Raw genomic sequence first — 26,231 nt, 5'->3', positions numbered from 1 at the left:
CGTGAACAATAGGTGGACGGCAAGTGACGAAAGGCTAGACGGCGACCACTGAAAATGGATGGGTTTTGCCGTGGAGATGCCGTCAAGTCTTATGGTAGTGTTATCTCCCTCGAATGATGCCGGAATTTGACGAGATTGACTCGCGATTTGACCACGATTTGGCCCTATTTTGACAGTCCAACCGCATCTCAATCTAGTTTGATTAAGAATATCGGTTTTCAGGAGAAACCGGACTAGAGATGACGTCGATTCCCATTCAAACCGGTCCGATTATCTGGTCCAGTCTGATTTTTAGAACACTGATTTGGACAATTCAAAAGTAGGAGAGGATTTAAGGCTCCACATAATTGCTTCCAAAATTTAGGGCCATTAATTGTTTTCGAGAATGATTTTCTATTTTTCGAATTTGAGAAACCAAAAAATTGTGTGTATTAATCTTTTGAGAAAACAATCTTTGAGAGTACAAGATCAATTTCCAACTTTTGGTTACAAATGTTAACCATCACTAAGTGACTTAATGGTAAAAGAGCAAAAAAAGTTTTATAAGCTCCTGAGTTTGAGTTTTCTCATGCCCTAATAAGGGTGGCTACTAGGGCTTTTATCCAGTTGACAGTTCTAAGGTTTCAAAGGATTAGTTGAGGTACGTGTCAGCTAGCCCGAATACCCCTGGTGAACAAGAAAGAAAAATGCTATAAAACATTTGGAATTATTGTTTTTACTTTGGAAAGAGTTAGAAGCATGTCACATGTTAGTTGGTGACTTTGTATTCTGTATGGTAAACAAATAATATGTTGAAACTTGGGTTAGAATTTGACGTTTGAACAAAAATTGGTCTATAAAGTAGGATAGAAAAAATAATGAACCTCTTGAATATTATATATTAATAAATTAAAAGTAGGAATTTATCTTAATACCTGGCTAAATTTTCTGCTTTAATAGAAATAAAAAATTTAGTCAAAACCATCCTTACAAATCAACTATTTTGAGGCCACATGGTTTGAAAAATAAAATGAAAGTGACTGCGTGCACCACGTGCACTAATTTCACTAAAAACAGGTAAAGAGTAAGGGATGGACTGGACTGGACTGGACTGCAAATAAAAACATAATTCCCACCTTATTTATTTCCCTATTTCTTACCTCATTTCTAACTTCTCTTTTTTTTTTGGATGATCGAGGTGTTCGGATCAGTTAATGCAAACCTCGATTGGACTTTGAAACTATCGGTCGAGTACGAGCTCTCACGGCCACTCCGATCAGAAGTCGTGACTAGTCCACTCAAATTCGAAAAACCACTTAAACTTAAATCTTTTTTTTGTTCTTTTTACCATCAAACCATTCAATGATAGTTAACTCCTCTTCTTATTTTCTTATTTCATTTTTTTATCTTGCATATTGATAAACCTTGTGTTATCAAAAACAGCACAATATCACCAAATAAGTGATAAGATATACCAATTTTATATACACAGGTATTTAAAGAATAAAAGTTTGTGAAGTTTTCCGAGATTAATTAATTACAAGAAGCGACATTATAATATTGAGATAGACATTTTGTTGCACAAAGTCAAGATTGTAGATATGAAATGAGGAAGAGAATTTCCAGGAACTTGAGGCCTATATAATCCCAACTCAACAACCAGAGATATTATGTTAAAAAAAAAAAAAATTATTTAACATAATATACTCTCATTCATATCCTTGTTGAGTGTTGACAAAGAAAAAATATTTTGTACAATATATGCATCGGCATTCAACCAATTAAGAGATATTTACATGTCTTTTGTCGTAACGTAATACATTTATATTGATCAAATGGATGTTACATGTGTTACATAGTTGTCGTTTGTATCATGACATTCGATTATAAACCAATCAAAGTTTCTTAAAATTTTTTTTTTTTTTTTTTCAAAGTATTTATAAGAACACTTAGTGGATTAACATCTTTTTTTTCCTAAAAGTAACTTACCAACCTTATTCAAATTGGAAATATTTTAAGAATATGTCATGATGTTGTGCAAATAATAAAATAAGGTTCACGCATGAGATGAAACCTACATAGAGACAATACAAAGCAATAAAAAATAAAGCCAAAAAGTGAAAGTAAAATAATTTCTTGAAATGAAAACACAAAACAAAAGCAAGACTCATGCATGCTTGGGTTAAGAACATAAGCACCCCCGAGGTTTTCTCAAACGACAGTCTTCCTCTTTAGTCCTAGAAACCAACCAAGAGTTTTGGGGGTATTGTCGTTATTTTCCAGCACTAAAGGGGTTTATATGTTATTTTATAAAACTATGGGAGAGTATAGGAATTAGCCCTGCATGCGTATACAAGTCCACCAAAGGTCATGGTCGGCGCTCAAAGTTCAAGATATCTCCCACATATTGACCAAGAAAAGTATCATTTCACTGGAGGCTTTTGTTTTTACTCTTTTACCCTTTCACATTTATGCTAACTATTTAATTAATCAAATTATTATATTTTGATTGTGAAAAATATTTTTATTTATTTTGATAATACATTGACTTATCAAAATTTTTAATTAAGCAAGTTCTCATAATTTATTCACTTAATTATTTATTCATCCATCATTATTAAATGAGAGTATTGACTTTAGCTTGGTACAATTAATGATATTAAATTTTGAAATCATTTAGTCAATAATTATATTTATTATTTATACATGTCATGTGTAATATCTACCTTCAAATTTCAATATTTATTTTTATAAATTAGAAAGAATTTATATAAACAAAAAAGGTTTTTTTTTTTTTTTTCATATACCTTTAAGATTGTGTAATATGAACAATACCCAATTTTTTTCATACCCGTTTTTAAATTATTAAAAATCCTCTTTTTCAAAGCATTTTCAATAATTATATTTAGGTTTTTCATAGTTTCCGAAACCCTTAAGTGTCCATAAGATTAAATGATCTTGCAAGCTAAGATGACTTGGACAAATTATAAATAGTATGGATAGACACACGATCTTAGATTATATTCCCTATCTATTTGCAATTTAAATGAGGCCGTGCATCTACGATTTAAGTGGAGGATCGTGCATCTGTAATTTAAGTGGAAGATCATAACGGTTGGGTGCTGTACTAGTCTCCCTTAAGGATTAATTAAGGTGTGGTAAGTTGGTCCGGACACCTTGGTTACTAAAAACAAAAAAAAAAAAACAAAAAAATCTACAAGGGGCTGTAATAAACCTTAAAAGAATTGAGCCTCTAAATAAATTCATACTCTAGGAATATTTATGAAAAATAAGCATTAAAAAAAAAATTAATGAGCTGCCTGAAAGGGTAAAATGGGAAAACAAAATGGCTGAGGGCATTTATGAAAGTACATACATTTCAATTCTCCTGCTCACATTCCTTCTCTTTCCTCTAAGCTCCAACCTGTCTGTTAGTTTTAATTTCTCTCTCTATTTTTCCATTCTACCAAACAACTCAATCCTGCGCCACTCTATTTTTCAACTGCTGCTTCTACACATTAACAATGCAGGTTAGTTTTTTTGTTGGTTTCTTCTTAATCATCTTAGAAAGATTTCATAACCAATTTGTTTCACCACTGTCTTTTTTTTCTTTCTTTTGCTTTGTTTGTTGACAGACGAGAACGGTTCAAGTAAAGAATGTTTCAGATCTAGCTACTGAAAGAGAGATTCACGAGTTCTTCTCTTTCTCTGGTGATATTGAACTCATTCAGATCCAACGGTACGCTACTTTACGTGCTTATTTAATTTAGTATTTTATATTTACTTGCGTGTTTCACACCGTTTTAACTCTTTTTTCTTTTTCTTTTCTTTTTTCTTTAATTATGTGTTTGGTTGCCAAGAAAAAGTTAAATTAGTAAGAAAACGAAGTTTTGGATCTGGGTTTTTTTTTTTTTACTTCTCAAAAGGAAAAAAAATAAGTACACTTTATGGGTATTATTGATACTAATTTTCGGATTTTTGTATAGCAAAGAAAAGTTAGAAATTGTGATTATTTTTTTTTTTTTTTTTTTTTTTGGTGGGTTTGTTTATGGAAACTTGAAGGGGAAATTTTATGTTATTAAGCTAATTTTTAATTGCATTGCGGGAGAAATGAAGTGGAAAGTAAAGTCTAATAAAGATTGTTTTGTTGCTTTTTGTGTGTAGAGAATCTGGACAGCCAAAGACAGCTTTTGTTACATTCAAGGACCCTAAAGCGCTTGAAATTGCCTTGTTATTATCGGTGTGTATCCCCAATATGGTTTTTATATAGCTAAATTTGTGGGTTTTATTCAGTTTTATTTTTTGTTTTCAAGTGAGCTTGAAGCAATTTAGTGAAAGAATGACTTGAATACTTAACTTTAACTTCACCCTTTAAAGTGAACCTCTTTATTTAATTCCAGTACAGGCTGTAGCTGTACCTGCTTCATTAATATCAAATCAATCATAATCATTAAGATTAATCAAATTAAAATAAGTAAATTGCAAGATAATTATGCAATTAGAATTGACTTCAACTTGCTTCTTATATTGGGGGTAGGAGCCGGTGGGTGGTTTTATCTGATTGCCTATAATCTGTGAAAACAATAGGAAACTGTTTGTGTGGTATGTGATGCTTCAGTTTTCTCATTTATATGTAACAGTAGGAAGTTTCTTTTGTATGTTTAACTGTGACATATTTAGTCTTTTAATTGTAGTGCAAGTTTGTATAACTAGTATAGGAGTATGCTGCTATTTTAGAGTTACCAAATAAAACTCAGGACTTCTTTGGCCGTGGAACATTTTATCCATGTTCGTTCTCATTTACTAGGTCACAAATTGAGAAGTTTTAAGAAATTCATTTTAACTTGGGCAGACTTTCACTTGTGATTCGGAATCTTTGCTATTGTGCATATAAAGTTATTCTGCATAGCATGAATATGGAAAGTGAAAAACTTGTGTATATCTTCTTCAGGGAGCAACAATTGTAGACCAGATTGTAAGCATAACTCCAGTTGAAAACTACGTGCCCATCCTTGAAACTCATGTAAGTTGATTACAAGTTTTCATATTCCGTCTCTGGTTTAGAAGCCAAACTTCTTTTGTTCAGGAGTGTTATTCATGCAGGTAATAACAGTGGTGGACAGTGATGTATCTGTAAATCCTGCTGAATATAATGAGGTACCACAAATCACCAGTTTGGAGCTTACTTGCTGTTAAGAATGTCAATTAAAATAAGTTTGTGTCATAAACTTAAAGTATTATTCGGTACTAAACAGATACTGGATGTTGGAATGCTGCAGGACTATTTTGTTCATAAGCTTGATTTCTAGAATGTGGAGTTTGTTTATTTTAATATTGGGCTGCCTTGTGATGGCAATTTAAAGATTAAGTCATTGAGCAAATAACTTTTTAGTCTTCAAATCTGCATAATCTGATCCACTATAAAAAAACACCTATCAACAATAAAAATAAAAAAGTTCTCATATATGTCATGCCATCTTTAAAGCGAATGATGGTTGTATTTTTTTATGAATACATTTGACTTTTTGTGCTTGAATTATTCCGTCTATGTTATAGGATGCCAGCTATCTATAGATTTATAGTGCTCAAATCAACTTGGCTTTCGTTAGAGTCCTCTGACTCATTGTCAATCATTTGCACCGTAAAAGTTATCTTTGAGTTTTGTGATCTTAGTCTAATTTGTCTCTGTTATCAGGCTAGAACAAGCCCATCTAATAGTGGAAGAATTTATGCTAGCAAAGCACAAGAAGTTGTTACGAATATGCTGGCAAAAGGCTCAGCAATAAGGCAAGATGCAGTGAACAAGGCTAAAGCATTTGACGAGAAACATCAGTTGACAGCCAGTGCATCAGCAAAGGTTATTTCCTTTGACCGAAGGGTTGGACTTACAGAGAAGCTGACAGTTGGAATTTCAGTAGTTAATGAGAAAGTGAAGTCTGTTGATCAAAGGCTTCATGTGTCAGACAAAACAATGGCAGCTATATTTGCAGCAGAGAGAAAAATAAATGATACTGGATCAGCTGTCAAAACAAGCAGGTTTGAAGATTCCTTCCTAAACTAAAACATTAACATCTGATTCTCTGTTTCCAGTTAATGACCAATAGTTTTCAAATCAGAAAATTATGAGATAATATGAATATCTTATCTTTATACAATGTTTCTATCATAAATTTTGAGCTGGCTGTTCAACTTTCTAATGTTTGTTGAAGTGTTAACGGCAGTTGTGAATGAGATAAATCCAGATTGTTAATATTTTTCTTTTGGGGGTTGCGGATAGATATGTGACTGCTGGAACAGCCTGGTTGAATGGTGCATTTAGCAAGGTCGCAAGGGCCGGGCAGACAGCAGGGACAAAAACTAGAGAAAAGTTTAATGTGGCTGTGTCAAACTTAACCGCCAAGGTGGGTTTCTCCCTCTGTTAACGTTTTCATTTTTTTCAATATTTTTGTAGTTTGATTCATTGCTAGAGGAGCATAACATTTTGTTATACGCAGGATCCACCAATTGCTGTGTAAATCGGATATTTTGTTCACCAAAAAGTCGGTTTGTTAAGTCTTTCTACATTGATGCATTCAACAACCATGTTGCTCAAATTATCAAATGGAAAATGGATGCAGAGTTCAGAATTTTTAGGGTTGGTACAGGACGGGACGAATTCGCGTAATGTTCCCTTTATACCTATTTGTCTTTGGTTTGACGTGTGCACGATAAGTTTTGGCATTCAATATTTTTCTATACTTGTTATTCTTTGATTTGTAGGGTGCTCTGTTTGTTAATTCCTTGTAATTTTGCAGCTTGTCACATTGGTTTTAAGTGGTAAAGAAATTAAATTTTGTGGCAAGATGAAATCATTTCTTCCAGTTCAGGACTTAATGTTTCTTTCATCTGTGTAATTGCGAAGCAAATGAAAGCATTATTATTTCTGCATTCATAGGAAAATGAAGATGGGAGTGACTTGTAAAATACTGCAGTTGGACTCGTCATACCATACCTTTTACTTAAAAAATAAACTAAATCCAAAGTGCTATTTTCATTTATTCTTAAAAGTTCATGTTAATGAACCCACCAATTTTATTTGCAGCTCTCCTTCCATTCCAAGGGTGAATTTGTAAAAAATAAGAAAGAGTGGTGGTTAGAAAAATTGTTACAACCTACAGTTTATCCGAAATAAGATAATGAATTCAGAATTCTAAATAGAATTCTTCCCTATATTATATTTGATTAATATTTATTAATGAATTGATAGAGTCATAAATTTATTGGCATTCTTTCAATGTATTAAAAAAATAGTTTTAGAAAATAAAATTACTCTTTTTAGATTTAACGTAAAATATAAGATTACAAATTTAACCGGATGATATGATGGTTTTATAAGTTTTTTTGAGTTTGAGTCTTTTAGACACTAATAGAGATAGTCGTCGGGACTCTTATCTGATCAACAATTCTAGAGCTCTAGAAGACTATTTGAGATGTGTGCAAACTGGTTTGAACACTAAGGTGATAAAAAAAAATAATAATAAAAAAAAAAAAAGATTACAAATTTTCCTCTTTAGATGGGTTATTGATAAAACTAAGGAGAGCAATTTATCACCATTGTTTTTAAAATTTCACTAAAGGATAGGCTAGTTTACCTCATTTGGTGGGGTTAGATTTTAAGTTTAAGTTTAAATTCAAATTCAAATAATAACTATGATGCTTAACATGTCTCTTATATAAATAAAAGTCAACTTTTACAATTTATAACTTTTACAAGTTACCACTATCATGTTGCATTATTAAAGAAAAGCCCTTTTGTAATTTCATTTCATTGCCCTTAAAAACTAAAATATCAAAGCTATAAAAATGCATTAAGTTATAATTTTTCAGGCTTGGATTTCAATTCAACTGTGCTACGTAATGTTCTAGATTCTAATGGTTAAGTAAAGTCATTATCCAAAGTTATAACATTCATTTAATTATTTACTATCAACATAATCCCAAAAAAGAATCGGACACCCCATTTGTTTTCAAGTTGCATCTCAAAACAGAAGGAATATTAGACCTCTTATTGATATGTCACAATACAAAAATAACAATGTCATGACAGTATATTTTCTATATACACTATTGCTACCTCCAAACTATTGGAAATACAAAAAATGCTGATAAAATAAATAAGATTTGTGTCATCAACTTCTAATATAACTACCTAAGCTTTAATAACATATTCTATTTCGTCTCATTTTTTGGGCTCGATATGTTTCATTATTGCAAATACAGATTACCCGCAATGCCAGAAAAACAGAGAAAAAGGGAAACAAGCTAATAAAATTCAAACATTAGAAATTACCAGCAAGTTTGATTATTAGCAAACCTATTTTCTTAATAATCTGTAAAAATTCTTAACACTATATAATTCAGTCAGCTAACTTATACATATGTACACACCTGTAATAGAATAAATAGAACAACTTAAAACCCTGTTTATACAACACAATTCATCCATTCAAATTAAAACCATTAACATCTGATTCTCTGTTTCCAGTCAATGACCAATAGTTAATGAGAAAGTGAAGTCTGTTGATGAAAGACTTCACGTGTCAGATAAAAAAATGGCAGCTATATTTGCAGTGGAGAGAAAAATAAATGATACTGGATCAGCTGTCAAAACAAGCAGGTTTGAAGATTCCTTCCTAAACGAAAACATAAACATCTGATTCTCTGTTTCCAGTCAATGACCAATAGTTTTCTAATCAGAAAATTATGAGATAATATGAATATCTTATCTTTACACAGTGTTTCTATCATTAATTTTGAGCTGGCTGTTCAACTTTCTAATGTTTGTTGAAGTGTTCGTGGCAGTTGTGAATGAGATAAATCCAGATTGTTAATATTTTTCTTTTGGGGGTTGTGGATAGATATGTGACTGCTGGAACAGTCTGGTTGAATGGTGCATTTAGTAAGGTGGCAAGGGCCGGGCAGGCAGCGGGTACAAAAACTAGAGAAAAGTTTAATGGAAAATGGTTGCAGAGCTCAGAATTTGTAGGGTTGGTACAGGACGGGACGAATTCGTGTAATGTTCCCTTTTATAACTATTTGTCTTTGGCTTGACGTGTGCGCGATAAGTTTTGGCATTCAATATTTTTCTTTGATTTGTAGGGTGCTCTGTTTGTTAATTCCTTGTAACTTTGCAGCTTGTCACATTGGTTTTAAGTGGTAAAGAAATTAAATTTTGTGGCAAAATGAAATCATCTCTTCCAGTTCAGGACTTCATGTTTCTTCCAACTTTTCTTGTTCTGTTTCTTTCACCTGTGTAATTGCGAAGATGGAGTGAGTTATAAAATACTGCAGTTGGACTTGTCATACCATTCCTTTTACTTGAAAAATAAACTAAATCCTAAGTTCTATTTTCATTTTCCTCTTTTAGGGTCGGAAATTCTTTAAAGTTCATGTTAATGAACCCACCAATTTTATTTGCAGCTCTCCTTCCATTCCAAGGGTGAATTTGTAAAAAATAAGAAAGGGTGGTGGTTAGTGATATTGTTACAACCTACAGTTTATCCGAAATAAGATAATGAATTCTAAATAGAATTCTTCCCTATATTATATTTGATTAATATTAAATAATGAATTGATAGAGTCATAAATTTATTGGCGTTCTTTCAATGTATTAAAAAAATAGTTTTAGAAAATAAAATTACTCTTTTTAAATTAAATGTAAAATATAAGATTACAAATTTAACGGGGTGATATGAAGGGAAAAAAAACAAAAAGAGATTTTATAAGTTCTTCGAGTTTGAGTCTTCCAAACACTAATAGGGGTAGTCATTGAGACTCTTATCCGACCAACAGTACTAAAATCTTAAGAGATTAATGGAGATACGTGCAAACTGACTTGCCTAGGTGATAAAAAATAATAATAATAATAAGAAAAGATTACAAATTTTCCTCTTTAGATGGGAGAGCAATTTATCACCATTGTTTTTAAAATTTCAGTAAAGGATAGGCTAATTTACCTCATTTGGTGGGGTTAGATTTTAAGTTTAAATTCAAATTCAAATAATAACTATGATGCTTAACATGTCTCTTATATAAATAAAAGTTAACTTTTACAATTTACCACTATCATGTTACATTATTAAAGAAAAGCCCTTTTGTAATTTCATTTTATTGCCCTTAAAAACTACAATATCAAAGCTATAAAAATGCATTAAGTTATAATTTTTCAGGCTTGGATTTCAATTCAAGTGTGCTACGTAATGTTCTAGATTCTAATGGTTAAGTAAAGTCATTATCCAAAGTTATAACATTCATTTAATTATTTACTATCAACATAATCCCAAAATAGAATCGGACACCCCATTTATTTTCAAGTTGCATCTCGAAAAAGAAGGAATATTAGACGTCTGATTGATATGTCTCAAGACAAAAATAACAATGTCATGACAATATATTTTCTATGTACACTGTTGCTACCTCCAAACTATTGGAAATACAAAAAATGCTGATAAAATAAACTGGATTTGTGTCATCAACTTCTAATATAACTACCTAAGCTTTAATAACATATTCTACTTCGTCTCATTTTTTGGGCTCGATATGTTTCATTGTTACAAATACAGATTACCCGCAATACCAGAAAAACGGAGAAAAATTCTTAACACTACATAATTCAGCGAGTTTAATTATTAGCACTCCTATTTTCTTAACAATCCGTAAAAATTCTTAACACTACATAATTCAGTCAGTTAACTTATATATGTACACACTTGTAATAGAATAAATAGAACAACTTAAAACCATGTTTGTACAACACAATTCATCCATCCAAATTAAAACCATGAAATAAATATAAAAAGAAAAATAATTACCTCAACCAAATTAGGGCAAGTGAAGCCACGATTTGAGTATTGCCTCCTTAATTTATCATCTCATTAATAGCATAATTATAATTCACTATAAAAAATTATATAACAAAGCCAAAACCCTAAATACGAAACTAAACCTTCCAAAATAAAACTAAAAAACCCTTGAAAACAAAACTGAAATGTCTAGGTCTTGGAGAGAAAGAGTCGTTGGAGAGAATAAAACTAACAAACCCAAAGACCTTGGGAAGGGTCCAAGAATAGTCTCTAAACTCTAACACACCCCTCTGATGCATAGCTGAACTTGATTACAGGCTTTGTGACATAGATTCACGCAAACACAAAATGTAGTTTTCAAATCAGAAAATTATGAGATAATATGAATATCTTATCTTTATACAATGTTTCTATAATTAATTTTGAGCTGGCTGTTCAACTTTCTAATGTTTGTTGAAGTGTTCGTGGCCGTTGTGAATGAGATAAATCCAGATTGTTAATATTTTTCTTTTGGGGGTTGTGGATAGATATGTGACTGCTGGAACAGCCTGGTTGAATGGTGCATTGAGTAAGGTCGCAAGGGCCGGGCAGGCAGCGGGTACAAAAACTAGAGAAAAGTTTAATGGAAAATGGATGCAGAGTTCAGAATTTGTAGGGTTGGTACAGGACGGGACGGGACGAATTCGTGTAATGTTCCCTTTTATACCTATTTGTCTTTGGTTTGACCGTTTGACGTGTGCGCGATAAGTTTTGGCATTCAATATTTTTCTATACTTCTTATTCTTTGATTTGTAGGGTGCTCTGTTTGGTAATTCCTTGTAACTTTGCAGCTTGTCACATTGGTTTTAAGTGGTAAATAAATTAAATTTTGTGGCAAAATGAAATCATCTCTTCCAGTTCAGGACTTCATGTTTCTTCCAACTTTTCTTGTTCTGTTTCTTTCACCTGTGTAATTGCAAAGATGGAGTGAATTATAAAATACTGCAGTTGGACTTGTCATACTATTCCTTTTACTGGAAAAATAAACTAAATCCTAAGTTCTATTTTCATTTTCCTCTTTTAGGGTCGGAAATTCTTTAAAGTTCATGTTAATGAACCCACCAATTTTATTTGCAGCTCTCCTTCCAAGGATGAATTTGTAAAAAAATAATAAAGAGCTGTGGTTATTAAAAGGATAAAGATTAGTTCACAACTCCATTTTAAAAACTCTCTCGTGGTGTAATAGCTCGCAATTGGTCAATTTGCAAATAGGTAGACGAGACCCATAGCGAGTAGGTGAGATTTATTTGCGAGCTAACCAATTGTAAGTTGTCACATTAGAGTTGTGAGAGAAAGTTTATAAGATTGAATTGTAAATATAATATTAGTCTCATTAAAATTGTTACAATCTACAGTTTATTTGAAATAAGATAATGAAGTTTAAATAGAATTCTTCCATGTATCATATTTAATTAATATTATGTATCTTCGATTAATTAATGAATTGATAGAATCTTTCAATTGATTAAAAAAAAAGGTTTTTAGAAAATAAAATTACTTTTTAATTTAATGTAAAATATAAGATTACAAATTTCCCTCTTCAGATGGGTTATTGATAAAACTAAGAAGAGCTATTTTTTAAAATTTCACTAAAGGATAGGCTAATTTACCTCATTTGGTGGGGGTAGATTTTAAGTTTAAAAGACCTAATCCATTATCTACCATTTAAAAAAAGACCTAGTCAGAACCAAATAACTTCAAATTCAAATAATTAGATTACTATGATGCTTAACAAGTTTAGAGGAGATAAAAATCTTATGTCTCTTACATAAACGTTACTTTTACGATTTACCACTATCATGTTACATTATTAAAGAAAAGCCCTTTCATAATTTCATTTCATTGCCCTTAAAAACTACAATATCAAAGCTGTAAAAATGCATTAAGCTATAATTTTTCAGGCTTGGATTTCAAAATTCAAAATTCCAATGGTTAAGTAAAATCATTATCCAAAGTTATAACGTTCATTTAATTATTTAATATCAACATAATCGGACAAAAAGAATCGGAAACCCATTTGTTTTCAAGTTGCATCTCAAAACAGACGAAATATTAGAAATCTCATTGATATCTCACAATACAAAAATAATAACGTCATGACAAAATATTTTCTATGTACACCATTGTTACCACCAACCATTGGAAATACACAAAATGCTGATAAAATAAACAAGATTTGTGTCATCAACTTCTAATATAACTACCTAAGGTTTACTAACATAATCTATTTCGTCTCATTTTTTGGGCTCAATATGTTTCCTTACCATTAGAGTCTCCCATTTGATCAATGTTTCAAATACAGATTACCCACAGTACCCGAAAAACAGAGAAAAAAGGCGAACAAACAAATAAATTTCAAACATTAGCAATTACCAGCAAGTTTAATTATTTTCTTAACAATCCGCAAAAATTCTTGACACTACATAATTCAGTCAGTTAACTTATACAAACCCAAAGACATCTTCAAGAATTCAGCTCCAAACTGCGAAGCACCTCCGGTTATAAGATGTTATATACAACCCCCCTTGTTTCTATATGTGCAACTCGGACCTGCAGCAATAGATCACAAGAGTAAGTGCAATAATATGCAAATGGATTATTACTTGGTTGTTTCTTAAAGAAGATTTTTCAATTTGCATAAAGATCATAATCGACATATTCCTTTGAAAAAGCAGGTACCAACGTTAATTTTATTTTCTTTTAGACATAGAATCAACTTTTGCATGCAGATGTGCTATACGAACACTCAATTGTTGACCGATGAGTGTCTATGATACTAGATGCTAGTGCATTGGGCCGACACTAACTTCAACACTCAAAAGCATGCATGTGAGTCTGTCATGGCTACCTCAATGCAAAACTATCTCATGAATTTCAGTATCTGAAACTGTGTTCAATAAAATAAACAAGGAAAACTGTACTTCATCCTACTCACAAATCACAAGGCTTGCTCAAGATTAATAAAATAAAAAAAAATAAAAAAAGCTAAACTGGTAAGTAAAATACAGCACCCGGGTACAGATTAACTCTGAAGTTGCTAAGCAAATCATTGCCTGTGTGCTTGGTAGTTAACAGATTGCGATGCCTCAATCAATAACCCAAGAGCTACTAAAAGAGAAAGATAATTAGTTGTATATAAGGAAATAGAGGAACCTTACCAGTTTCTGGAGGCTATTCACTTCCAAAATCTTCATAACTTAGGCCTTCTGATATAGTGTCCAACCTTTTGTTATCTCCTGTAGACAAAGACCCCAAATCATGCCCCTTCTTTGTTTGAGAAAAAAATTAATATGATACGAAAATTGAGGGGAAGGCACTTGGAGAGGATGAGAGGAGAGAAGAGGAGAGGGTAGAACTCACCTTGATGTTCTCCTCTTTCACGAGAATCCAGGAAATTATCACTATCCGTAGCTAGGAATGGTGACCGAGGATAGCTCTCCAGTATATCTGGAAATATTAGAAGTGGAATTTAATCCTATTAATGCTTAAAAAATATGTCTTTTTGAGCACTGGACCTAGTATTGAGTGGACTCCAAAGCAATTTAAATTGAATCCCAGATACATTAACAGAACAAACCTGAACTCTGAGAAAAATCAGCGGCTAAATCTGAGAGACTGAAATTTCGAGGAATCTGACCTAAAAATCCAAATGAAGATGAGTCTGCATCTAGAAGTGATTCATTCAGTGGTTGAGAGGTGGACTCCACACTGCTAAAAGATGTAACAGATGCATCTGCAATAGATGGGCGTGGTTCCAGGACATTGCCATCACCAAACATATAAGGGGAAGCAGAGCTTCCTGAATATCCCACTTCTGATTTGATCATTCCCCCATTCATCCCTTGTATCAGATCTATGCTCTGAGTTGAAACCATATTAGGTTGGGCATCAATCCTGTTCACTTGGGCAGACATGTCAACAGAAGAGTGCAAATTTGAACGCAATGACAATCCTCCATTATTAAATGAAGTAGGTAAACCAGAACCAATTTGATGGTGCATGTTTTCTGGCTTTATACTGGGTCCACAATGCTCTGCAGGATAGCATGCTGAATTCTGGTGCACTGTCAAAGACAGTAACATCAGTTGTGATTTTGAAAAGAAACAAAGGAGCCATAAAAGTTTCTGAATTGTATCATGTTATCTGGCAAACTACAGCATAGTATATCCGAGATTTTCTTTCAAAGAAGTATTTTCACAAGTTTTCCTAAGGAAAAATTGCATGAAGTTGCATTACTCAGTCATAGAAACTCGACAAGGTTGATTTAGCTGAGCAAATTCAGATAACAAATCCATGAAGGTAGATCATAAAATTTATGGGAATGCTTTTCTATTCTTTTTACCTTTGTAACTATTTCAGTAATCAGTGATCATTAATTAAATATTGTAGCTCGAAGAAACTTGGTATTTTTCTATTCAAATCATATTGAGAAGATTGGATCTTTTACTTTTTAGGTTTTGGATAAGAAACATAGAAGCTTAGGGTATGATTATTTTACAATCCAAATGAAATTCTTTATTTTGAAAACAAAGGATACAAGTCAATGTTTTTAACCATAATGATATTAAAAATACGTTTCCGATTCCAAATAAAATTGTGAAATGTAGTCTACTATACTAAGTCATCAAATATTACTTTTACTCTTTTTTTTTTTTTTTTTTTCAAAGATTCATCCACATCATGTGCAAGTTCTTAACAACTGTTATTGGATCATGAACCAAACATGTCCATAAGAAATGAATCAGAATGCCAAGGGAACCATTGGCTTTACCTATGACTTACGAGAAGCACACATATAAAAGGATAGAATTTTCACTAATGCAAAGCATGCCCTTGATCAATTAGGCAGAGTAAGCATGTTAAATATGGCTAAAAGCAATCTTACAAGTTGGTACATGAGAGCCATTGGAATTAGGTATTGGAGAAACTCCAGCTGGACGAATTTGACTCATTAACTGCACCTGTTGCTCAAGCAGCCTATTAAATTCATCAATTTGGTGCTTAACCATCAACCTCAAATAATAAGCCTTGAAGAATTCTCGATTCTCTTCTTCAAGCTTTTGCCAAACTGCAAGGCAAGAAAAATTTCAAACTGACGAGGAGAATTAAAGAATAAAATACAGGAGAGAAACAAAGTTAACACTAACTTTCTGATAGTGGCAGAAATATATAGCTCCAGATTACAATTTATCTAGTCCATCCAGTCAGCAGAAAAAAAAAGTGTTAAACCCTAAAAATCTACTGGTTTGATCAATGAAATCATTAATAAGGAACAAGTAATATTTATGTCCATCTCTGTAGACTCAGAAGGGAGTTACAAAAAATCATGCAATAAGGTTACCAATTTCAAGCAGTAGCTGAAAGTCAGTAAAAGAGTTATTCCGAATATTTACTATATACATAATATAGGACCACTGTCTATCATAACAATAATAACATTAGATGTTAAAATCAATCCAACAATAGTAATTTAAGCAATCAGCAAATAAAACTCCAACTATATTACTAATTCTGCCATGGGTCTAGCAGCTTGAAACTATTTTGCCAAAGCCATCTGTATTCACTTGAGCACTACATTAACACATCCGATATCCAATGTATAATACTGCTCCGCTCAAGACTCATAAGGCTAGGTGATTAAATAACTTCATAAGAAGCCTTTTGTTTCTACCAAATGAATGCTTGGCATTAACTATTACCATTTTCAGACTTCTAGCTACGAAAATGGTTAACCAAATTAGAAGCCTCAAATAAGAAAATTAAAAAAAAATCCTCTGTTTATAAATTAACATAACTCATCATGCTGCGGGACTTTTTTCACTACCCTTCCAGAAACTGCACACTGTACTTTCTTTGGATTCTTCAATATTAAAAACCCAACTTAGAGTAGGGAAAAATCTTTGCAGCATACAGGGATAGGAATAACATTAGCTGTTTGAGACAAATATACAACACAAAATTTCTTTAAGAGAGAACCAAAAGCCACTTAAATGAATGTCCAACAACAAATGAAAGAAGCTTGCATAATCATAATTGTCCAGAAGCCTCATTTTAACAACCAGGAAAAAAAAAAAAGGATAGTTCATCATGTCTTCTACGCAACCACTGAACTTTTATCCCTAAAAACTTCTAAACAACCTCCTCTGAGTTTGTGCAAGTAAAAGACCCCCTTCATAACAGTGGAAGGTTCTAAAGCAAAGTAAGCATGCACTACTTTGAATTTGGTTCTGTAACACAAAAATGATCAAGACAACTATGCAAAACTATTCAAACTGTAATCCAGATGTGAAAGTACATTGCTTTCAATCCCTGGATTCCCCTTTTACATAACTTGAATATTCTTGAGCTATAAATTTTGCAGTTTATCATTCAATTAATCAACCCTCTATTTGGAAAGATAGAGAATGAATGGAAAACAGATATTAAAAACCAAAGAATATACAGCCTATAAACAGCTCACAATAATCTTAACAGATTTGATCTATTCGTAGAATAAAGCTAAGACAAAAGTTACATATTGACTCTTTAACAAATGCGATAATTAAGTCAAAGAAAAACTAAGTTCCCAGAATATCCAACCGAACATGCAATGCTTAAGACGTTGTGGTGCAAAGAGCAATGGTTCTAGAAAAATATTGATCAAACAGGACATAAAAAGTGAAAAAAGTTCAGAAGTTGTCTAATTTGATTACAGATTATTAATGTCACCATACACATACATGGAAATTAGCAACCACTGAAAAAAAAAAATTGAACCAGAATAATTTGGGGGCCAAAAATTATAAATAAAGTCATTTAGACAAGTTATCACTGGGCATTGAGGTTAGGTCTGCAAAGCATTAAAACTGATATTTAGTAATTACCGAGTTCAGTAAACCCAGGCTCTATCTTTGCCTGAGCTAGTAGAGTTTCCACGACTTCCTTCTGGTTCATATATAATTGAAGACATCGTTCTATAAGATTTTGAACCTGAAATCAGACATCAATAAACCAAAAAAATAATCACATTACACAAAAATTATGATAGATAAAGATTTGTAATGCATATTTGACAAGAAAACTTAAAACGCAAAATCAATAAGAAAAGGTAAGAGAAGAAAGTTTAGAGTTGATTAACTATTCTGAGTTGATTAACCATTCTGAGTTGATTAACTGATTGCATGACAACTCAACCACGAGATTTATTTCACCAGTGTTAACAACAATTATTTTGCTCAAGGTTTTGGGATGTACTCTCTTATCTGATCAGCTGCTCTCCATTTATACTTTCATACACTATTGGCAATATGATTATTCTATGACAAAATCTCCATTTAAACCCTAACCCTAAAGAGCTTGCCGTAGACTAGTCATATTGCCAATAGCGTATGAAAATAAAACTATACTCAGTCTTGAGTCATAAGGCCCAAGAAAAAAATATCTTAAAAGGTTAACAAACAAGGGATCACTTTCGCCTTTATTTGTGTATAAACTTATTCGTTTTTTCTTAATATAATATCCATTGAATTATAATTTTTTTTTTCTTTAAAGTACAGCTAAATTACATAATAGTTTTCAGTAATAATAAAAAAAAATGTACAACTAAAATAAAGTAGAAATAATAAACCTAATGTCTTTAATTTTATATTATAAACAAAAATAAAACCTATAAGATGATACTAAATAAAGAAAAAAAAAAACGTTAAATAAAAATAAAAAAGGAAAATAATACTAAAATTTTATGATTCAATACTTACGTTTTATCATATATTACTTATAACGATATAATTCGAAAAATAAATATGATAAATTATAAATACATTCTTTGAAGTATATAAAGTTTAAGTTGAATCAGATAATACTCTTTAAGTATAAAGTATACAAACACATATTAAATTTAAAACGTAGTAAACCGATTTAAATTACATATAAATATTTAAATTATCAATTAAAAACTAACTTCTGTCTAACAATTAAGAAAAACATATGACATAAATGATAGAATGTATAACACAATTAGAATAATTAATTGCATTTTTTAGATTTTAAGATTAAATTTATTTTTTAACTAAACCTAGAAATTCATTTTTTTAATAATTTATAATTTCTTCAGAAAGCTAGCCCCCTATATCCTCCTCCTCCACCTATTGCCATGAAAGTAAGCAGCTCAAGTTCTCTCGCAGAAAAGAACCAAACTAAGTGCAGCTTTTGGAATGAAAGTAAGAAATTAGAGCTCGAATCTTCACAAAACTATAAGTTAACTTCTTTTAACCAATCAAATTCAATATTCGTAATTACCAGCAGCTAAAATCATCCTATCACAATAAAACAATTCAGTCAAATTACATGATTCTCCGTTCTAGTTGCTTTCACATAGTTCTATAAAATAGAAGATTAACAAACAGAGTCAAACAGCTGAACATCTTACCAACTGTATATCTTGACGTGAGACTCTTCTCGACGGTCCACTCGACATCTTCAAGTTCCAATGCGAAAACACGAACAGCTCATACAACTTCTAAACCAAACACAACATCACAAGCCACGATCACCACAAATCAGCTCAACAGAAAAAAAAAACAAAAACTGAAAATAAATTCACAACGATTAGCTAGAAATGAAAACGCGAAGAAGTTAGATAGCGTATTCGATCTTTACCTAAATTCGACAGCAACGATATCTGAGAGAAGGATAACGAAGGAAAGGAAGCTTCGTGGTTAGCTTTTGATAGTGGAGAGACGCTTTTGATCAAATTGAATTTGTTTTCCTCTTTTCAGATCAAGGTGCTCTTATTTTTTTATTTTTTTGGAAATATAAAAAAGGATTTGTAATAATTTCAAAACACACCCAAGGGTTTCCAAAATTAACAAATACACTTATAAAATTGATTACTTTACCGTGTGGAGACTGTATAAAACTCCCAAAAGGAATTTATTTCAAAATTATTCTTTATCTTATTATACTTCACTCTTCTATTTTATTTAATTCAGTTTTTTAGTTTGTACTTTAGTTAAATTTAGACAAAGGGTATTATCGTAAAATAATCTGTATGTGGGTGCATTTGTTATTATCCGAAATCATTGGGTGTGTTTGATTTTTCTCAAACCTTGAGGTAATGAACAGTAGTATAAATGTGGGGAGTAGAAAATGGAGAGATGACACGTGGAATTAGCTAAAGAGGGGTCCCACTAAGAGGATCAGATCATTGATGGGGATTTTCTTAACCATCTGATGTGGATATATAATTGTTTTTTATTATTAGATGATACAGAGTATAATTGTTTAACCGTAATTTCTGGTAATTATTTGTCCTAAAACGGTTAGTCTTATCCATAACTTGAAACAAATTGAAAATTTATGGGTTAAATAAAGTGCTATAATAATTTTAAAAAAATATCTATATCCTAAAATGTAAAATGGTTTAAAATCTCTTTAAAATATATGAGGCCGGATGAGGTTTCAAATGAAAAGTGACAATAATGATTTCTAATGTCAAAAATGGGTAATTCTAACCGTAAATTAGTGAGATCGGCGAAAAAGTGATGGCCATGGGCCAACGAATGAGGGTGCAATGGGTAAGTGGATAATGGGTTTGAAAAGGGTTGAAAATTTTAGACCACAGTCCAACAACTTCCAGCAGAGGTTTGAGTGTGTGAAATATGTGGGGAAAAAATATATATATATATATATATATAACTCCTTATAAATTTTTTTGATAATAATATACTCTGCTCCTTCAAGTTTTATTCTATTATATGTGATAATATTAATAATGTGAAAGGGAACCTTATCTTTTTACATGTAAAATTAAAGAATCTTATAATATGCTTTTGTTTTAAAAAAATGTCCACCCACTTTATATTATGTGACTACTGCTGTGGATATTCACAAAACTTTATATTTAAAAAAAAAAAAAAAAATATGTCCCCCTTCCGACCATCTTTATTCAACATCTCCACACTTTAAAACTATTTTTTTTATAAAGTACAAAATTATTGGATCGATGAAATTTAAAAATCTTGTAAAACCGATGAATTCTATAACAAGAACATTATTATAAATTAACTATTAAAAGATCTTTAAATTAATTTCATATTATTGACTATTTTGAGAGCATCTTCTGTTGGATTTATATATTTTGGTCGTAGTTTAAAAGTGTATATATATATAAAATTTAAAATAAGTTATTTTACGTTTTCGAATCACTGTTTTATAAATTTGACTTTAATAATAAAAAAATAAAAAAAACTCTTGTACGTTTTCTAACCAAACCACCAACAAATTTTTTCGTTCAAGCTTTAAACTAAACGGAATTCAGTAATTTCTCTGTATAGCAAAACCATAACTACAAAATCAATCTAAAAGCTTCTCAAGTTGAATTCAAGTAGTAAATCATCTATAAATTAAACTTAATGTTTTATTAATTAATAATAAGTTAGATGATTCAGGAAAGAATATGAACAGAAGTCATGCAATATTCCCAAGAGTTTACAATATTATGCATCAACTCACCTCCTGAGGCGCTCAGCCTTGGCTCTGGCGCCTCATTTCCAGAGAGAAACGTAAACTACCTTCTGCATGTCTGAAGGGTGTTGTTCAATTAAGGTCCATGAAGGCCAAAAAATTGCGAGTATACAAGCAGCTACAGAGGTCCAGTCGCAAGAGCATTGTCTAAATCAGCAATCAAGTCATCGACATCTTCAATTCCCACAGAGATACGAATAAGATCTTCAGTTAGACCTCTTGCCTCGCGCACTGCTGCCGGTATGCTTGCATGGGACATAAAGCAGGGCATGCTGATGAGAGACTTCACGCTTCCTAAATGTAGAAGATAACCAGACAGTGAGAGTTGAAACAAGTACAATGTAACAAACTTGCATCTTAGCTTCAGGTAAAAAACAAGTTCACCAGACTGTAATTTACGACAAAATATCAGTTGGGTTTGTTTAAATAGTATTCACACAAAAGACATCTTCATTAACAGAGAGAGACAGAAAGGTGTGTTTTGAGGAGGCACTAAAAATTCTAAAGAAGTCTGGCAATATCTGTAGAAAATTTAGGGGATTTCCAAAAAGGCCAAACAACTGTTTTTGAAATTGAGGAAGATCAAAACAAGCCCTCACTTGATACAACCATATAGGTAAAATAAGCCGTTCATCATCACTGACTTGCTCATGAGGATTCTTGTATTAATTCATAACTTTAAACTAATTCATATTAAAAGATATGTAATCATTTTTATACTTTGATTGGGAAGCGTGATTACCAAAACTGACAGTAATACTGAAATACTTTGTCATCTCAACAATATGTTTTGAGAGTGCCAGTGATCCTGTCAGAAAGCTAAGTACAGAGCCTGGGCCCTTTGCCTGCAAGAACAAGCATGAGGTATTAATGGTAACGATATTTTTTTGGGAATAGTAAACTTGAATTTAAGATCCACCTATTTGACTATAACCTGAGAATAGTGTAAATCACGTCCAGGGTGACCAGGGAGACCAGCATAGTTAACTTTCTTCACTCGAGGATGGGAAGCAAGGAACTCAGCAATCTTCTGTGCATTCTCCTGAAAAAGTCGGAAATGGCATTATTCAAACATATTTGATGGTTAATCAACTGAGATGCATCACATAAACAAATGAAACTTATTAAATTCCACACTCAACTTGCACATATATTGGAATTTAGAGGACAATAAAGAAGATTAAAGGAAGGGAGGAAGCAGCATTATTCAAACATAATTTGATGCAAGGAGACTAATGTACTCAGAGTTGACTAAAGCAGAACCTGTTGCTTCTCTACACGTAAGGCCATCGTCTTGATACCTCGCAAACAGATCCAACAATCAAATGGAGCTAATCCAGATCCTTCTGCATTTTGTAGGAAATACAAGTCTTTTGCCAAGCTGAATGTAAAGATGGTGGGAAAAAGTTAGAAAGGAAAATGAATATAAATAATTGACAAGATGTCAATAGCAAGTTGTAGAAAGCAATTAAATCGGAAAAAGAAGACTATTATTGAACACCAATAAAAAAAATGAAGTGATAATCACATTGATTTCCTTGTTTAAACTTATAGTATTATTATTTAGTTCTGTAGTGTGGTTTTGGATGTGATAATAAAACATCAATTTTATGATATTATAAGATCATTAAGCTCAACTATATATGGAACCACAGTCAGGATCCAATTCAAAAAGTTCTCTCCAAAAAAGAAATAATATTGGAAATTTCAAAAATCATGTCAAATCTAAAATCCACAAAGAATATTCTAGCTGAATTAGAATGACTTTCACTTGGCATGCTGTTTACAAAAGATTAATACTTTAAAATAAGTAAAAGTACCACTCTGGGGATTAGAAAACTATTCCACAGTATATAGATATTTTACCAAACATAAGAAACTAATTGAAAATTTTCTACTTCTTGTCAAAAAAGTTAATGAAAACATTTTCAATCAATTGTAATGGAAACACATTTAAGAGAAAGAATTTAGTGGGGAGAAACCCTAGACCAAAAAAAAACTCATTTCAGAAAGAGAAAAGAACCTCACAGATTTAGAATGCATTAGCAAATTATTGGCAGACTTTCGACCAAAATTGCTGCAGCAAGGCATGCTTGATATTCAAAATACACATACAATGTGTCGTCATTAACATATTAATGTTATTCACTTCTTTCTTTATCTATATATATTATTTTTGTTTTTTGTGTGGGTTCTGATGGAGCACAGTTCTTCTAGATCTACAAGTGACATGTTGACCGATCCTTTTAAACAAATCTACATGCTATATTCATGACAATTATTACATGACTCACTTTTTTCAATGAAACCAAAGTATAGAAAAACAAAATGCTTCACGTAAGTATTCTAGGAGAGCACAAGTACAGAGAGAAGGGCTACAACCTTTCCCCTTTTACTGCAAGCACGCCAGCCATGACATCACTATGTCCAGCAATAAATTTAGTAGCTGAGTGCATCACAATGTCTGAAAAGGAGTTGCACCAATCACAATTAAGAATAATTTAAAGAAAAAAAATAGCAGTTCATTAAACTGAAGACATATCTCCACATGTTGTGATACCTGCACCAAGTTCCAGTGGTCGTGACAACACAGGAGACATAATGCTGTTATCGACCAACACAAGAGCACCATGTTCATGTGCCATTTCAGCAATTTTCTACAAGTAAGACAACAATTGGAAAAGTAAAGAGAAAGCATCAGAAATATTTAAAAACCACAACCAATTACTGTATTTCCATAACCGTAGCAAAGAGAGATAGATTAAAGTACCTAGTACAAATATTTAAAAGCCACTACCAAAATTATAATATATCATAAAGAAACTGTTTAAAAATCTATGCTCATATTCAAGGAAAGAAGGGTAGATGCATGGCCACTGCATTGTTCCAAAATATTATATTAAAAATCCAACACAAGATATATTTATTTTAACAGAATATCATGATAACATTTTCTAAAACAAATTATATATAAATAATTGAGCATGCCACATCTGCTGATAGTAAGATTTGGCACATTTCAACAACTAATTATTCCAGCAGTTAACTAACCTAAGTTGCGAACACATAAAAAAAAAAAAGAATTATAATTATAGAAAAGTAAAATATTTTACACGAATATCAGATATTTGTAGCCGAGGGTTGGTCGGACTCTCAAGCCACACAAGCTTTGTCTTGGGACCAATAGCAGAGGCAACCTCAGCTAGATCAGTTGTATTCACACGTCTGCACATTTTCCAGCATAATTATCTCAATCAGGGAAAATACTTTACATTCAAAACAAGAAATATACTAACTTCACCACAATCCCAGCTTTTGGAGTTACTCGCGATAACAATCTATCAGAACCACCATACAGATCATCTCCAGCAACAATTTCTTCACCTGAAAATAACATAAAACATACAAGAAGATTTCAATATTCACCATCAGCTGAAGAAGGAAGAAAAATACATTCATAGAAAGTATAGCACAAAGAAAGAGACACTATAAGCACACTTAATTTTATAAAAGGAAAGTAAAAAAAGAGAGAAGCACCATTTTCAACGAGATGAGAGACAGCAGCCAAAGCAGCCATTCCACTGGTGAAGCAAAATGCTCGATCTGCCTTATCAAGCTTTGCTAAGAGGCTAAGAAATCAGGAAAAGAAATTAAAAGAAAACTAACAAGAAAAAAGACGCATCAAAGAATCTAAAGATTGACAAAAGCCTAACCTTTCCAATGCATCTCGTGTAGGATTTCCACTTCTGGTATAGTCGTAGGGACCATTTTCCGTGGCTGAAGGCTACAATAAAAAGTCTACACAAATTAATACTATAAGGATCCCAAAATCGATATGTTGAAAATGGCCAAGCTTCCCAAAAGAACAATTACAAAATAAGTTCTATCCTACATTCCCACCTCCCTTCTCTCTCTACACCTCAATAAATAACTTCATACATTGCACATAATTTGTATTCTAAAATCAAGAATATTCTTCTGTCTTTCATAATTATGGTAAACACAAACCTCTATTGACAAAATGTGAACTGAAAGTATTCCATCGAGCTTACCTGCTTAAAAGTAGCTGTCTGGTAAAGTGGTATACTCATTGCATCATAAGGATCAAACTTACTCTCGAAATTCATCAATAACGTCGAAACACTAGGCTCCTTAACACTCATTTCTGCGTCATGTTAAACAAAATTACAATAGTGCCAATAAAACCACATATTAAAACAAACATGAACAAAACAAAAGGAAAAAAACAAAACACAAACCATTGCAACACTCTGCCAGATCATCAACAACAGCTGAAGTGCTCACATCCATGTCTCTGTCCATTGAACAATTCAAACTGAATTTCTTCACAAACAACAACTGGTTTTCCCTAAAGTTAAATTCTTTCTTGATCCCCAAACTTGTAGGGAAATTCCCAAGAGCGGAACCCTATAAGAAACACCAAAACATAATCATTTTGCAAGTACTCTTCCCTCAATGAAATAACCCAATTCAACAAGACAACATAAAAAGCAACGTATTGACATACGGCCAATCATTCTTGTCCATAAAAGCTTGCTAAAACATGCGAAATTGAATTGAAATTAAACAAAAGATAAGTGAAAAGAAGAAACACACGCACCTGGTGATTGTGATCAGTGAAGAGAGAGGTGAAGAAGGATTTGAGACATAGAGAAGAGGCCATCATTAACAGAAGCCAAGCACTAGCATTCCCACTCCCAGCTCCTTGGCCTTGCGTCTACGCAGAAGGCCACTTTCTCGCCGGGTGTGTTGTTTTGTTCTGCTTAAGTAAACCCCTTTTACTGTGTCTGTTTTTGTTAAAACCTACAACTTTTAACAATTTGAAAATGGCAACACGACCCGTTGGGT

General features: G+C 32.1%; 3 protein-coding genes across 6 annotated transcripts; 1 reads left to right on the top strand and 2 right to left on the bottom strand.

The window, feature by feature from the left end:
• Positions 1 to 3,384: 3,384 nt before the first annotated feature.
• Positions 3,385 to 6,910, top strand: LOC116116692 (binding partner of ACD11 1). The gene is made up of 7 exons (XM_031402740.1): positions 3,385 to 3,509; positions 3,615 to 3,718; positions 4,144 to 4,219; positions 4,931 to 5,002; positions 5,083 to 5,136; positions 5,675 to 6,015; positions 6,257 to 6,910. Exons 1-7 carry the CDS (start codon positions 3,504 to 3,506, stop codon positions 6,399 to 6,401), a joined length of 798 nt encoding a protein of 265 aa, XP_031258600.1. The 5' UTR covers positions 3,385 to 3,503; the 3' UTR covers positions 6,402 to 6,910.
• A 6,283-nt stretch (positions 6,911 to 13,193) lies between these two features.
• Positions 13,194 to 19,615, bottom strand: LOC116116681. 4 transcript variants are annotated; one of them, XM_031402725.1, is made up of 8 exons: positions 19,497 to 19,615; positions 19,267 to 19,356; positions 17,723 to 17,828; positions 15,745 to 15,927; positions 14,437 to 14,922; positions 14,220 to 14,306; positions 14,013 to 14,095; positions 13,194 to 13,409 (listed from the first exon to the last, which is right to left on the bottom strand). In XM_031402725.1, the coding sequence occupies exons 2-7, from the start codon at positions 19,312 to 19,314 to the stop codon at positions 14,031 to 14,033; spliced, it is 975 nt and encodes a 324-aa protein (XP_031258585.1). In that variant the 5' UTR covers positions 19,315 to 19,356; positions 19,497 to 19,615; the 3' UTR covers positions 13,194 to 13,409; positions 14,013 to 14,030. The 4 variants fall into 4 exon arrangements, with proteins under 4 accessions (XP_031258585.1, XP_031258587.1, XP_031258588.1 ...); XM_031402727.1 differs by having other exon boundaries at positions 14,018 to 14,095; XM_031402728.1 differs by having other exon boundaries at positions 14,497 to 14,922.
• A 1,611-nt stretch (positions 19,616 to 21,226) lies between these two features.
• LOC116116581 (cystathionine beta-lyase, chloroplastic-like) lies at positions 21,227 to 26,181 on the bottom strand. The gene is made up of 13 exons (XM_031402643.1): positions 25,984 to 26,181; positions 25,622 to 25,790; positions 25,415 to 25,527; positions 25,076 to 25,146; positions 24,900 to 24,991; positions 24,659 to 24,746; positions 24,476 to 24,587; positions 23,923 to 24,019; positions 23,745 to 23,826; positions 22,626 to 22,743; positions 22,297 to 22,404; positions 22,105 to 22,207; positions 21,227 to 21,656 (listed from the first exon to the last, which is right to left on the bottom strand). The coding sequence occupies exons 1-13, from the start codon at positions 26,047 to 26,049 to the stop codon at positions 21,481 to 21,483; spliced, it is 1,395 nt and encodes a 464-aa protein (XP_031258503.1). The 5' UTR covers positions 26,050 to 26,181; the 3' UTR covers positions 21,227 to 21,480.
• Positions 26,182 to 26,231: the final 50 nt, after the last annotated feature.

This window comes from Pistacia vera, unplaced genomic scaffold (assembly GCF_008641045.1).
Source record: "Pistacia vera cultivar Batoury unplaced genomic scaffold, PisVer_v2 Contig78, whole genome shotgun sequence".
Lineage (NCBI taxonomy): Eukaryota > Viridiplantae > Streptophyta > Magnoliopsida > Sapindales > Anacardiaceae > Pistacia > Pistacia vera.
Note: the sequence above shows the minus strand (reverse complement) of the source record. Positions and strands in the feature narration are given on the sequence as shown.

Coding starts and splice junctions, on each gene's coding strand:
- LOC116116692 (XM_031402740.1), top strand. Junction 5,003..5,082: donor TGCCCATCCTTGAAACTCAT/GTAAGTTGATTA, acceptor TTATTCATGCAG/GTAATAACAGTGGTGGACAG. Junction 6,016..6,256: donor TCAGCTGTCAAAACAAGCAG/GTTTGAAGATTC, acceptor GGTTGCGGATAG/ATATGTGACTGCTGGAACAG.
- LOC116116681 (XM_031402725.1), bottom strand. CDS start 19,314: ATGTCGAGTGGACCGTCGAGAAGAGTCTCACGTCAAGATATACAGTTG. Junction 15,928..17,722: donor GCCTGGGTTTACTGAACTCG/GTAATTACTAAA, acceptor CTTGCCTTGCAG/TTTGGCAAAAGCTTGAAGAA. Junction 14,096..14,219: donor TGAAAGAGGAGAACATCAAG/GTGAGTTCTACC, acceptor CTTTGTCTACAG/GAGATAACAAAAGGTTGGAC.
- LOC116116581 (XM_031402643.1), bottom strand. CDS start 26,049: ATGATGGCCTCTTCTCTATGTCTCAAATCCTTCTTCACCTCTCTCTTC. Junction 25,791..25,983: donor TCACTGATCACAATCACCAG/GTGCGTGTGTTT, acceptor TGTTTCTTATAG/GGTTCCGCTCTTGGGAATTT. Junction 22,208..22,296: donor GTGATTTACACTATTCTCAG/GTTATAGTCAAA, acceptor TTGTTCTTGCAG/GCAAAGGGCCCAGGCTCTGT.